We start from the raw sequence: 12,846 nt of genomic DNA on the forward strand, positions 1-12,846 counted from the left end.
TCCCAGCCTGACTTTGGCACACCAGGCCACATTATTATTCAAACCGGCACCAACAACCTGCGAGAGGAGCAGGAGAGAGTAGGCAGCCTGGTCAACAGAGTAGCAGAGAGGGCCTCTGAGTGGTTCCTCAACTCCCACATCACCATCTCCACTCTGCTGCCCCGCAACGACTTTCATCCCCGTACCATACCTACCACCAGAGCTTCTCCACTTCCATCTGCTTAGCCAGACTGGACCGGGCCCAGCCTACTACACCGCACCAGACCACCACCTCTACCAGACCAGAGAGGAAGCCCCACGGCCCAGACCTGCCCCTCCCACCCACCCCCCACAGGGCCCAACAGCAGGATCAGCGCAGCTACTCGGAGGTCGTCATAGGACAGGAGAACCCTGTAGTATTGAGAGATTAAACAGCTCCTCCAATACATCTGCACTAAAACACACAGACGCATGTGCACACACACACACTGTACTAAAAGTTTACTTGTTCAATGAATAGGAATATATACAGTATATACACTGCTCAAAAAAATAAAGGGAACACTTAAACACAATGTAACTCCAAGTCAATCACACTTCTGTGAAATCAAACTGTCCACTTAGGAAGCAACACTGATTGACAATACATTTCACATGCTGTTGTGCAAATGGAATAGACAGGTGGAAATTAGGCATTTAGCAAGACACCCCCAATAAAGGAGTGGTTCTGCAGGTGGGGACCACAGACCACTTCAGTTCCTATGCTTCCTGGCTGATGTTTTGGTCACTTTTGAATGCTGGCGGTGCTTTCACTCTAGTGTTAGCATGAGACGGAGTCTACAACCCACACAAGTGGCTCAGGTAGTGCAGCTCATCCAGGATGGTACATCAATGCGAGATGTGGCAAGAAGGTTTGCTGTGTCTGTCAGCGTAGTGTCCAGAGCATGGAGGCGCTACCAGGAGACAGGCCAGTACATCAGGAGACGTGGAGGAGGCCGTAGGAGGGCAACAACCTAGCAGCAGGACCGCTACCTCCGCCTTCGTGCAAGGAGGAGCAGGAGGAGAACTGCCAGAGCCCTGCAAAATTACTTCCAGCAGGCCAAATGTGCATGTGTCTGCTCAAACGGTCAGAAACAGACTCCACGAGGGTGGTATGAGGGCCCGACATCCACAGGTGGGGGTTGTGCTTTACACCGTGCAGGACGTTTGGCATTTGCCAGAGAACACCAAGATTGGCAAATTCGACACTGGCGCCCTGTGCTCTTCACAGATGAAAGCAGGTTCACACTGAGCACATGTGACAGACGTGACAGTCTGGAGACACCGTGGAGAATGTTCTGCTGACTGCAACATCCTCCAACATGACCGGTTTGGCGGTGGGTCAGTCATAGTGTGGGGTGGCATTTCTTTGGGGGGGGGCCACACAGCCCTCCATGTGCTCGCCAGAGGTAGCCTGACTGCCATTAGGTACCGAGATGAGATCCTCAGACCCCTTGGGAGACCATATGCTGGTGCGGTTGGCCCTGGGTTTCTCCTAATGCAAGACAATGTTAGACCTCATGTGGCTGGAGTGTGTCAGCAGTTCCTGCAAGAGGAAGGCATTGATGCTATGGACTGGCCCGCCCGTTCCCCAGACCTGAATCCAATTGAGCACATCTGGGACATCATGTCTTGCTCCATCCACCAACGCCACGTTGCACCACAGACTGTCCAGGAGTTGGCAGATGCTTTAGTCCAGGTCTGGGAGGAGATCCCTCAGGAGACCATCCGCCACCTGATCAGGAGCATGCCCAGGCGTTGTAGGGAGTTAATACAGGCACGTGGAGGCCACACACACACACACACTACTGAGCCTCATTTTGACTTGTTTTAAGGACATTAAAGTTTCCACTTTAATTTTGAGTATGACTCCAAATCCAGACCTATGGGTTGCTAAATTTGATTTCCATTGATAATGTGTGATTTTGTTGTCAGCACATTCAACTATGTAAAGAAAAAAGTATTTAATAAGAATATTTCTTTCATTCAGATCTAGGATGTGTTATTTTAGTGTTACCTTTATTTTTTTGAGCAGTAATATATATATATATATAAAAAATGTTAGCTGTCATCCTGTTTCTCACACTTAACTTATTAGTTAATAGTTACTATATTTGACTGCTATTCTTTCTTTTTGCAAGTTAGCATGTGGAACATTGAGGGCCTAAACTCAACCTTTGGACTGAAGAGTTTAGCACTGGAGTTCAACAAAAATGGTGTACAGCTGACATTGTCACTCACTGTCCCCACAGGCTACAGAGAGGTAATTGTGCCATCACAGAAACACAGCTCTGTCAATAGAGGCAGAGACTCTGGAGGACTGATCATTTGGTACAAATCCAAACTACAAAATCCAATTGATCCCCTCAAAATTGATAAATATCACATTAGGTTAAAACTGAAAAATAACTAACTTGTACTGAGAGAAAAAGATGTGTTCCTTTGCACAATATATATCCCCCCTCAGAATCCCCATATTACTCAGAGGAGATCTTCCCCACACTTGAGGAAGAGACGTGCCATTTCCAGGCCCAGGGAAATGTGCTCATCTGTAGGGACACAAATGCGTGCACAGGAACACTACCTGATCTAATGACCACACGATGGGACAGCTTTATTACAGGCCATATCGTTTCTGTCTTCATCTCCCCCATAGTGACAGCACTGTCAACAACCAACAGTGACAGCACCGTCAACAAAAATGGAAGGGATCTATTGCAGCTCTGTAGAAGCCTGGATCTGCACTAAGGTCCTTTGCTGATGTTCTGTGATGGATTTGCACTTTCCGCACCAAAGTACGTTCATCCCATGGTGGTGTTTATACTGTGTACTATTGTTTGTACAAATGAGGTCTGAGGTCTTGGCTGATTTCTTTTGATTTTCCCATGATGTCAGGCAAAGGCACTGAGTTTGAAGGTAGGCTTTCAAATACATCCACAGGTACACCTCCAATTGACTCCAATGATGTCAATAAACAGCTTCTAAAGCCATGACATCATTTTCTGGAATTTTCCAAGCTGTTTAAAGGCACAGTAAATTTCGTGTATGTAAACTTCTGACCCACTGGAATTGAGATAATTATAAGTGAAATAATCTACTGTCTGTAAACAATTGTTGGAAAAATTACTTGTGTCATGTACAAAGTAGATGTCCTAAACGACTTGACAAAACTATAGTTTGTTAATAAAAATGTGTGGAGTGGTTGAAAAACAAGTTAATGACTCCAACCTAAGTGTATGTAAACTTGACTTCAACTGTACATATCTCAAATACATTATTAATCCTGATGCCTAGTCACTTTACCCTGCCTGTAAGTACATATCTACCTCATATACCCTATTCCTCGGCACAATGATCTGGTACTGGTACTCCCCATATATAGCTCCACATTGATCTGGTACTGGTACTCCCCGTATATCGCTCCACATTGACCTGGTACTGGTACTCCCCGTATATTGATCCACATTGACATGGTACTGGTGCTCCCTGTATATAGCTCCACATTGACATGGTACTCCCCGTATATCGCTTCACATTGATCTGGTACTGGTGCTCCCTGTATATAGCTCCACAGTGACATGGTACTCCCCGTATATCGCTCCACATTGACCTGGTACTGGTACTCCCCGTATATTGATCCACATTGACATGGTACTGGTGCTCCCTGTATATAGCTCCACAGTGACATGGTACTCCCCGTATATCGCTTCACATTGATCTGGTACTGGTACTCCCCGTATATCGCTACCACATTGACCTGGTACTGGTGCTCCCTGTATATAGCTCCACATTGACCTGGTACTGGTACTCCCCGTATATTGCTCCACATTGACATTGATCTGGTACTCCCCGTATATCATTCCATAGTGACATGGTACTCCCCGTATATCGCTCCACAGTGACATGGTACTCCCCGTATATAGCTCCACAGTGACATGGTACTCCCCGTATATCGCTTCACATTGATCTGGTACTGGTACTCCCCGTATATAGCTCCACATTGACCTGGTACTGGTACTCCCCGTATATTGCTCCACATTGACATTGATCTGGTACTCCCCGTATATCATTCCACAGTGACATGGTACTCCCGTATATCGCTCCACATTGACATGGTGCTCCCCGTACACCGCTCCACATTGATATGGTACTGGTGCTCCCTGTACACCGCTCCACATTGATATGGTACTGGTGCTCCCTGTACATCGCTCCATATTGATATGGTACTGGTGCTCCCTGTACACCGCTCCACATTGATATGGTACTGGTGCTCCCTGTACACCGCTCCACATTGATATGGTACTGGTGCTCCCTGTACACCGCTCCACATTGATATGGTACTGGTGCTCCCTGTACACCGCTCCACATTGATATGGTACTGGTGCTCCCTGTACACCGCTCCACATTGATATGGTACTGGTGCTCCCTGTACACCGCTCCACATTGATATGGTACTGGTGCTCCCTGTACACCGCTCCACATTGATATGGTACTGGTGCTCCCTGTACACCGCTCCACATTGATATGGTACTGGTGCTCCCTGTACACCGCTCCACATTGATATGGTACTGGTGCTCCCTGTATACCGCTCCACATTGATATGGTACTGGTGCTCCCTGTACATCGCTCCACATTGATATGGTACTGGTGCTCCCTGTACATCGCTCCATATTGATATGGTACTGGTGCTCCCTGTACACCGCTCCACATTGATATGGTACTGGTACTCCCTGTACACCGCTCCACATTGATATGGTACTGGTGCTCCCTGTATACCGCTCCACATTGATATGGTACTGGTGCTCCCTGTACATCGCTCCACATTGATATGGTACTGGTGCTCCCTGTACATCGCTCCATATTGATATGGTACTGGTGCTCCCTGTACACCGCTCCACATTGATATGGTACTGGTACTCCCTGTATACCGCTCCACATTGATATGGTACTGGTACTCCCTGTACAGTGGCATGCGAAAGTATTCACCACCTTGGTATTTTCCCCATTTTGTTGAGGAATTAAACCTGGAATTAAAATCGATTTTTTGGGGGGTTTGTATCATTTGCTTTACACAACATGCCTACCACTTTGAAGATGCAAAGATATTTGTGAAACAAGACGACAAAAGAAGAACTTGAACATGCATAACTATTCATCCCCCCCAAAATCAATACTTTGTAGAGACACCTTTTGCAAGAATTACAGCTGCAAGTCTCTTGGGGTATGTCTGTAAACCTGGTACATCTTGCCACTGGGATTGTTGCCCATTCTTCAAGGAAAAATTGCTCCAGCACCTTCAAGTTGGACGGATTCCGCTGGTGTACAGCAATCTTTAAATCATACCACAGATTCTCAATTGGATTGAGGTCTGGGCTTTGACTAGGCCATTCCAAGACAATTAACTGTTTCCCATTAAACCACTCGAGTGTTGCTTTAGCAGTATGCTTAGGGGCACTGTCCTGCTGGAAGGTGAACCTCCGTTCCAGTCTCAAATCTCTGGAAGTCAAACATGTTCCCGTCAAGAATTTCCCTGTATTTAGCGCCATCCATCATTCCTTCAAATCTGACCAGTTTCCCAGTCCCTGCCGATGAAAAACATCACCACAGCATGATGCTGCCACCACCATGTTCACTGTGGGGATGGTGCAGTCGGGGTGATGTGAGGTATTGGGTTTGCACCAGACATAGCATTATCCTTGATGGCCAAAAAGCTACATTTTAGCCTCATCTGACCAGAGTACCTTCTTCCATATATGTTTGGGGAGTCTCCCACATGCCTTCTCCAAACCTGTTTGCTTATTTTTTTCTTTAAGCAATGGCTTTCTGGCCACTCTTCCGTAAAGCCCGGCTCTGTGGAGTGTACGGCTTAGTGGTCCTATGGACAGATACTCCAATCTCTGTTGTGGAGCTTTGCAGCTCCTTCAGGGTTATCTTTGTTGCCTCTCCGATTAATGCCCTCCTTGCCTGGTCCGTGAGTTTTGGTGGGTGGCCCCCTCTTGGCAGGTATGTTGTGGTGCCAAATTCTTCTAATGGATTTAAATGGTGCTCTGTGCAATGTTCAAAGTTTCAGATATTTTTTTATAACCCAACCCTGATCTGTACTTCTCCACAACTCTGTGCCTGACCTGTTATGAGAGCTCCTTGGTCTTCATGGTGCGGATTGCTTAATGGTGTATATATACACACAGATCATGTGACAGATCATGTGACACTTAAAAGTCCACCTGTGTGTAATCTAACTAATTATGTGACTTCTGAAGGCAATTGGTTGCAGCAGATCTTATTTAGGGGCTTCATAGCTAAGGGGGTGAATACATATGTACGCACCACTTTTCAGTTTTTTTTATTTGAGATTTTTTTTTTAAACAAGTTACTTTTTTCAATTTACATCACCAATTTGGACCATTTTGTCCAAATAAAAATCCATTTAAATTACAGGTTGTAATGCAACAAATTAGGAAAAATGCCAAGGTGGATGAATACTTTTGCAAGGCACTTTATATAGCTCCACATTGATCTGGTACTGGTACTTCCTGTATATAGCTGCACATCGATCTGGTACTGGTACTCCCTGTATGTAGCTCCACATTGATCTGGTACTGGTACTCCCTGTATGTAGCTCCACATTGATCTGGTACTGGTACTTACTGTATATAGCTGCACATCGATCTGGTACTGGTACTCCCTGTATGTAGCTCCACATTGATCTGGTACTGGTACTTCCTGTATATAGCTCCAATCTTCTGCATTTAATTCCTTGTTAGTTACCATTTCATTTTGCATGATTATTCTCTAAACTCTGCATTGTTGGGAAGTTTCATAAGCAAGCATTTCATTTTTTTTTTTTGGCACGTGTGATAAACCCAATTTGATTTGATTTAGTACCTGAAGTTAGGAGCTGAGGCCCACTCCAGAGCCAGACAGGCCAGGTCCACAGCTGCGTACACAAGCAGGAAGAAGATGGTTACAATGCTGGCGATGGTGTTCAACTTCCCTGTAAACACCACCAACTACAGATGGAGAAAAGGAGAGAGAAGAAATAGATGAGGGAGAGGGAGATGGAGGGGAGAAAGTTTCTCCTCTGACATCCACAACAAAGTCAGTGAGAGTCAGCCTCCTCAGTTCTCCCCTTTAATAAGAGTATTAATTAGCTCTTAACTGAGCCCTCAGCCATAGGCCAGTATGGGCAACTTCTGGGCTTGCCACTGCATCATTGTCCTGTCTCTCTGTGTCTGAGTGAGATCAGGTCAGTTGTCTTCGTGTTGTATGTCCAGTCCATATAAACCCATGGTAATCACCAAGCTCTTCTGAGAGGCTGAGTTATCACTAACATCACACAGCCCTTTACAAAAGGTCAGACCACAAAGATAGAGGGGCTTCTAAATCAGTCCCAAGGTTTCCCTCTTCCTCAAATATCATCTGGATCACTTTGAATTGATGCATGACTTGTCTCTATAGCCATCCCCCTTTTGGCCCAACACCTTTCACCTTCCTTCCTGACCTCCCTCGCTCCCTTTCTCTCATCTGTGAGATTGTTTAACATGGAGTGAGATTTGAATCACACTTGTCATCAGTGAATCATTCAAATGGCAGAGAGAAAGAGCAAGCGGCAGAAGAGGGGGAGGACTAGTTAATGAGCTCTGATACAGGCTAATGATTTCACTCTAATTACTCCCCCACTCCAGTGTAGAAGCGGAGCGAGGGATGAGAGAAGACAAAGACCAGCCATTTAGACTTTAACACTAGCTTCTTGAAGAGTATCTGACTAGCCAGTCATTATCAGAGCTCTCCCCACCTCCATCTAGTTTTTCTGTCTTTGTATCTTTACCCTCCCATCTCATCTCCTTTTCTCATTATGTCTTGGCCAATTCTCAGTACTCTCAAAGTACTTCCCTTCTCCATCTATCTTTTCCCATTTACCCTTCTCTCTACTATATCAATCTACCTTTTCCTTCATCTGACCTGATCAGAGATTATTGATCAGGTGAAATCAGACCTATTCTCTGTGGCTTACCTGTACTAGTAACCAGGAGAGGACAGACACCCAGGGGTTCCCATTGTCTTAACTGTACTAGGAACCAGGAGAGGACAGACACCCAGGGCATCCCATTGTCTTACCTGTACTAGGAACCAGGAGAGGACAGACACCCAGGGCATCCCATTGTCTTACCTGTACTAGGAACCAGGAGAGGACAGACACCCAGGGGTTCCCATTGTCTTACCTGTACTAGGAACCAGGAGAGGACAGACACCCAGGGCATCCCATTGTCTTACCTGTACTAGGAACAAGGAGAGGAGGACAGACACCCAGGGGTTCCCATTGTCTTACCTGTACTAGGAACAAGGAGAGGACAGACACCCAGGGCATCCCATTGTCTTACCTGTACTAGGAACCAGGAGAGGACAGACACCCAGGGGTTCCCATTGTCTTACCTGTACTAGGAACAAGGAGAGGAGGACAGACACCCAGGGCATCCCATTGTCTTACCTGTACTAGGAACCAGGAGAGGAGGACAGACACCCAGGGGTTCCCATAGTGAGATGTCTTCTTAGCTGGAGACAACACCGTGCCTGCAGAAGGGGGAGAGGAGTGAGCGAATACAGTTGTTTACATACACTTAGGTTGAAGTCATTAAAACTCGTTTTTCAACCACTCCACAAATTTCTTGTGAACAAACTATAGTTTTGGCAAGTAGGTTAGGACATCTCCTTTGTGCATGACACAAGTAATTTTTCAAACAATTCTTTACAGAGAGATTATTTCACTTATAATTCACTGTATCACTATTCCAGTGGGTCAGAAGTTTACATACACTAAGTTGACTGTGCCTTTAAAAAGCTTAGAACATTCTAGAAAATGATGTCATGGCTTTAGAAGCTTCTGATTGACTCAAATGAATTCAATTAGCCTATTGGAGGTGTACCTGTGGATATATTTCAAGGCCTACCTTCAAACTCTGCCTTCTTTCTTGAAATTATGGAAATATCAAAATACATTTCCAACTGCCTGAAGGTACCACGTTCACCCATACAAATAATAGTACGCAAGTATAAACATCATGGGACCACGCAGCCGTGTCTCCTAGAGATGAACGTACTTTGGTTCAAAAAGTGAAAATCAATCCCAAAACGTCAGCAAAGGACCTTGTGAAGATGCTGGAGGAAACAGGTACAAAAGTATCTATTTCCACAGTAAAAACAAGTCCTATATCGACATAACCTGAAAGGCAGCTCCGCAAGGAAGAAGCCACTGCTCCAAAACCGCCATAAAAAAGCCAGACTACGGTTTGCAACTGCACATGGGGACAAAGATCATACTTTTTGGAGAAATGTCCTCTGGTCTGATGAAACAAAAATAGAACTGTTTGGCCATAATGACCATCGTTATGTTTGGAGGAAAAAGGGGGAGGCTTGCAAGCCGAACTACACCACCCTAAATGTAAAGCACGGGGTGGCAGCATCATGTTGTGGGGGTGCTTTGCTGCAGGAGGGACTGGTGCACATCACAAAATAGGTGGTATCATGAGGCAGGAAAATGATGTGGATATATTTCTATTATTCTGATAATAAAGAGGTGATCCTAACTGACCTAAGACAGGGAATTTTTACTAGGATTAAATGTCAGGAATTGTGAAAAACTGAGTTTAAATGTATTTGGTTAAGGTGTATGTAAACTTCCGACTTCAACTGTATGTGAGAGCAAGAGGGAGGAGGAGAAGGAGTAAGATGGAGGGAATTAACGTTTAGGACCAGATTTCAGTTGAGACTCAACTCAAATCTATGCAGCCAAGAAAAGGGGACGGAGAGAGGGAGGAAAATAAAAGAGAAGGGGAGAAAAAGGTAAGGTGAAGCACAGACAAAGCAGATATTTTAAAACTGGGTGAGATGAAGAGGTGTGTTACACTATATTAGGGGATCCATTACCCAGTGGGTGTAGGACAGTGGCAAGCAGGTTGCACCATGAATGACACACACGATGAGAACTTTAACTTAAACACCTTTAATCATACAGTCACAACAAGGTAAAAAACAAAACCCATAAGCTAAAATATATGTTTACCCCCTGAAAGGCATCGCTAGTGATCCTGAGCCACTGTCAGTTTGGTTCAGTCTAGTTCAGTCTAGTTCAGTCTAGTTCAGTCTAGTTCAGTCTAGTTCAGTCTAGTTCAGTCTAGTTCAGTCTAGTTCAGTCTAGTTCAGTCTAGTTCAGTCTAGTTCATCTGTTCTGCTCCAGTTGGCCACTCTACAGGGGAAACCTGCTTAATACTGCTATTCATCTCCCACATCCACACACAACGCCAGTGAGAAGGGAGAGAGAAGAAACTATAAAGAGAAATAATAAGGGTGAGGTGGATCGTGAGAAAGAGGACATAAGTGTACCCACCAAACAGGTCGTCCCGTGCCAGGGCGAAGAGGATGCGAGAGGCCCCTATCAGGTTACTCATGGCAGCAGACATGGTGGAGGAGTACACACCAACGGTCACCAACGGGTTCCACACATTAATGTCCCGCAGGAAACTGTAGTCCCTCTGGAGGAGAATACTGAGAGAGGATGAGAGAAAAATCAGATGATATACATTCATATGAAACCCTCCCCCACTCCACCCATCTGTCTGTTTGTCTGTTTCTGTCTGTCCCCTCTGAAAATTAGGAAATGCCAATGATATGATTTGTGTGTGTGCTAGTCTGCATTATTGTTTGTGTGCCGCAGTTAAACGTTTATGAACCATTGCTTTAAATCAGGCTCTGACATTCTTAATAATGATTCACTTTAAAATGTTACCATCCACCAGCAGCACACACATACAGAGTAGTGAAAACACAAGTCATTTGAGTATGCGCGTGTGTTGGTTGGACCATTGAAAGTTACTCTGGTGTGTGTGTGTGTATACGCGTGAGCTTGCGTAATGGAGCTGGTCAATGCTATAGCCTGGTTATTAATTCTTGTGACAAGTGCAGTATAAATCTGAACGAGCTTGACATTTTAAAACCTGCACTCCAAAACAAAGCCAGAGAGCAGAGGGCAGAACGTGAGCCAGGCAGAGGGGGAGAGCAGAGGACAGAACGTGAGCCAGGCAGAGGGGGAGAGCAGAGGACAGAACGTTAGCCAGGCAGAGAGGGAGAGCAGAGGACAGAACGTGAGCCAGGCAGAGAGGGAGAGCAGGGGACAGAACGTGAGCCAGGCAGAGAGGGAGAGCAGGGGACAGAACGTGAGCCAAGCAGAGAGGGAGAGCAGGGGACAGAACGTGAGCCAGGCAGAGAGGGAGAGCAGGGGACAGAACGTGAGCCAGGCAGAGAGGGAGAGCAGAGGACAGACCGTGAGCCATGCAGAGAGGGAGAGCAGAGGACAGAACGTGAGCCATGCAGAGAGGGAGAGCAGAGGACAGAACGTGTGCATGTGTTCATGCACATTTTGGTACTTTGTGATTTTTTTTATTAACATGTCTGTGAAAGCTATGCCTTTGTATAAACAGGCGTGTATACAGTTGTTTGAGTGTGCGTCCTGGTGTCCCCTCCATCCCATAACACAGATTATTGATCAGATCATGAAGCTGGAATGAGCTGTGCCATGGAAATAAACATAACGAAGTAAAGCACCTGACAGAAGAAAAACATTATTTTAGGAGGGGAGTGCAGCTAAATGAGAGCCTGGAGAGACTGGACGTTCATTCTCATTCTACACATCATTTGTTTATTCATACGTTAATATTATTTTGCCATTTCTTTTAAATAAGCTTCAAAACCAACTACAGGGGGGAGGGAGGCAGAGAGAGAGCAACAGAGAGACAGGCTGAGGAGTATTAAATGGGATCAACAGCTAACAAGGCTTGTAGATCTCCTCTCCACCCCTCCCTCCCTCCGCTGCTCTTTCCCATTCACTCTACCTCAGACTGTCTCTACTATACCCCTTTTCTCATATTACCTATTGTTTTGCTACAGTCTCATTCCTTCTATTTTTATGGTTGTTTTTTATTTCCTTATTAGATCCCCATTAGCTGTTGCTTATGTAGCAGCTACCTCTTCCAGAGGTCATGGGCAACATAACATGAACCTACTCATTGTCTTCTCCATCTCTATCCCTGTGTGTTGGCAGGGACAGAGGGGGGGAACGAGAAAGATACAGAGAGAGATCAGAGACGGACAGAGACCGACAATGAGAGAGATCTGTGGTGGAGAGATAGCAAGCAAATAAAGGATGGATGGACAGAGAGAGCCAAGGACAGGCACTCTGCAGTGGGGTGATTGCAAGGGAACAGAGGTATGAGATGAAAGCAGAGGAGGGCAGACAGACTGAGAATGTTGGACTTGTTGCCTCAATGTCTGGAAAAGAGACTAGCACTACGAGCCAGCGAGTGTGGGGGGGACATGAGAGAGAATTAAACAGCCCCAGGGGAAGCTAGGGAGGAGACAAGATGCTCAAGGGAGAACGGGAGGGAGTGAAAAACAGTACCACATTCTGTCACACAAATAAAAGCCATATGGGGGGGCTGAAAAACAGAAGAAAAAGCTAAGAGATGGAGCCTTGTGGGACTGCACAGCTTCCACACACACACCAGGCTGCATGTTGAAGATAGCAGAACAAAAGAGGGAGGCAGATTTAAATTAATATAATTATTCAGCCAGTAATAAATACATAAGCTTCTATAGCAGGATGGGATTAGCCAACAGGTCACTGATGCACAATACACAGAGGTGTACACACACACACAAAGTCACTCAACCAGAGACACACACATGCATATATACACACACTCCAATGTCACTCATCCATAGAGGGAAGATAAAGATACACACACAACCACACTCTGTAGTTAGTCATCCAGAGAA

The 12,846-nt window shown here is 45.6% G+C and overlaps 1 protein-coding gene across 1 annotated transcript in view; it reads right to left on the bottom strand.

Moving 5' to 3' along the window:
- LOC135553085 (solute carrier family 12 member 9-like) overlaps nucleotides 1–12,846 on the bottom strand; it is a 57,646-nt gene that overhangs the window by 24,495 nt on the left and 20,305 nt on the right. The window contains exons 7-9 of the mRNA XM_064985178.1: nucleotides 10,403–10,560; nucleotides 8,507–8,589; nucleotides 6,904–7,028 (exon numbers count right to left, since the gene is read on the bottom strand). Coding sequence (XP_064841250.1) covers nucleotides 6,904–7,028; nucleotides 8,507–8,589; nucleotides 10,403–10,560 — 366 coding nt within the window. The remainder of the gene's footprint in view (nucleotides 1–6,903; nucleotides 7,029–8,506; nucleotides 8,590–10,402; nucleotides 10,561–12,846) is intronic.

This window comes from Oncorhynchus masou, chromosome 13 (genome assembly GCF_036934945.1).
Source record: "Oncorhynchus masou masou isolate Uvic2021 chromosome 13, UVic_Omas_1.1, whole genome shotgun sequence".
Classification (NCBI taxonomy): Eukaryota; Metazoa; Chordata; class Actinopteri; order Salmoniformes; family Salmonidae; genus Oncorhynchus; species Oncorhynchus masou.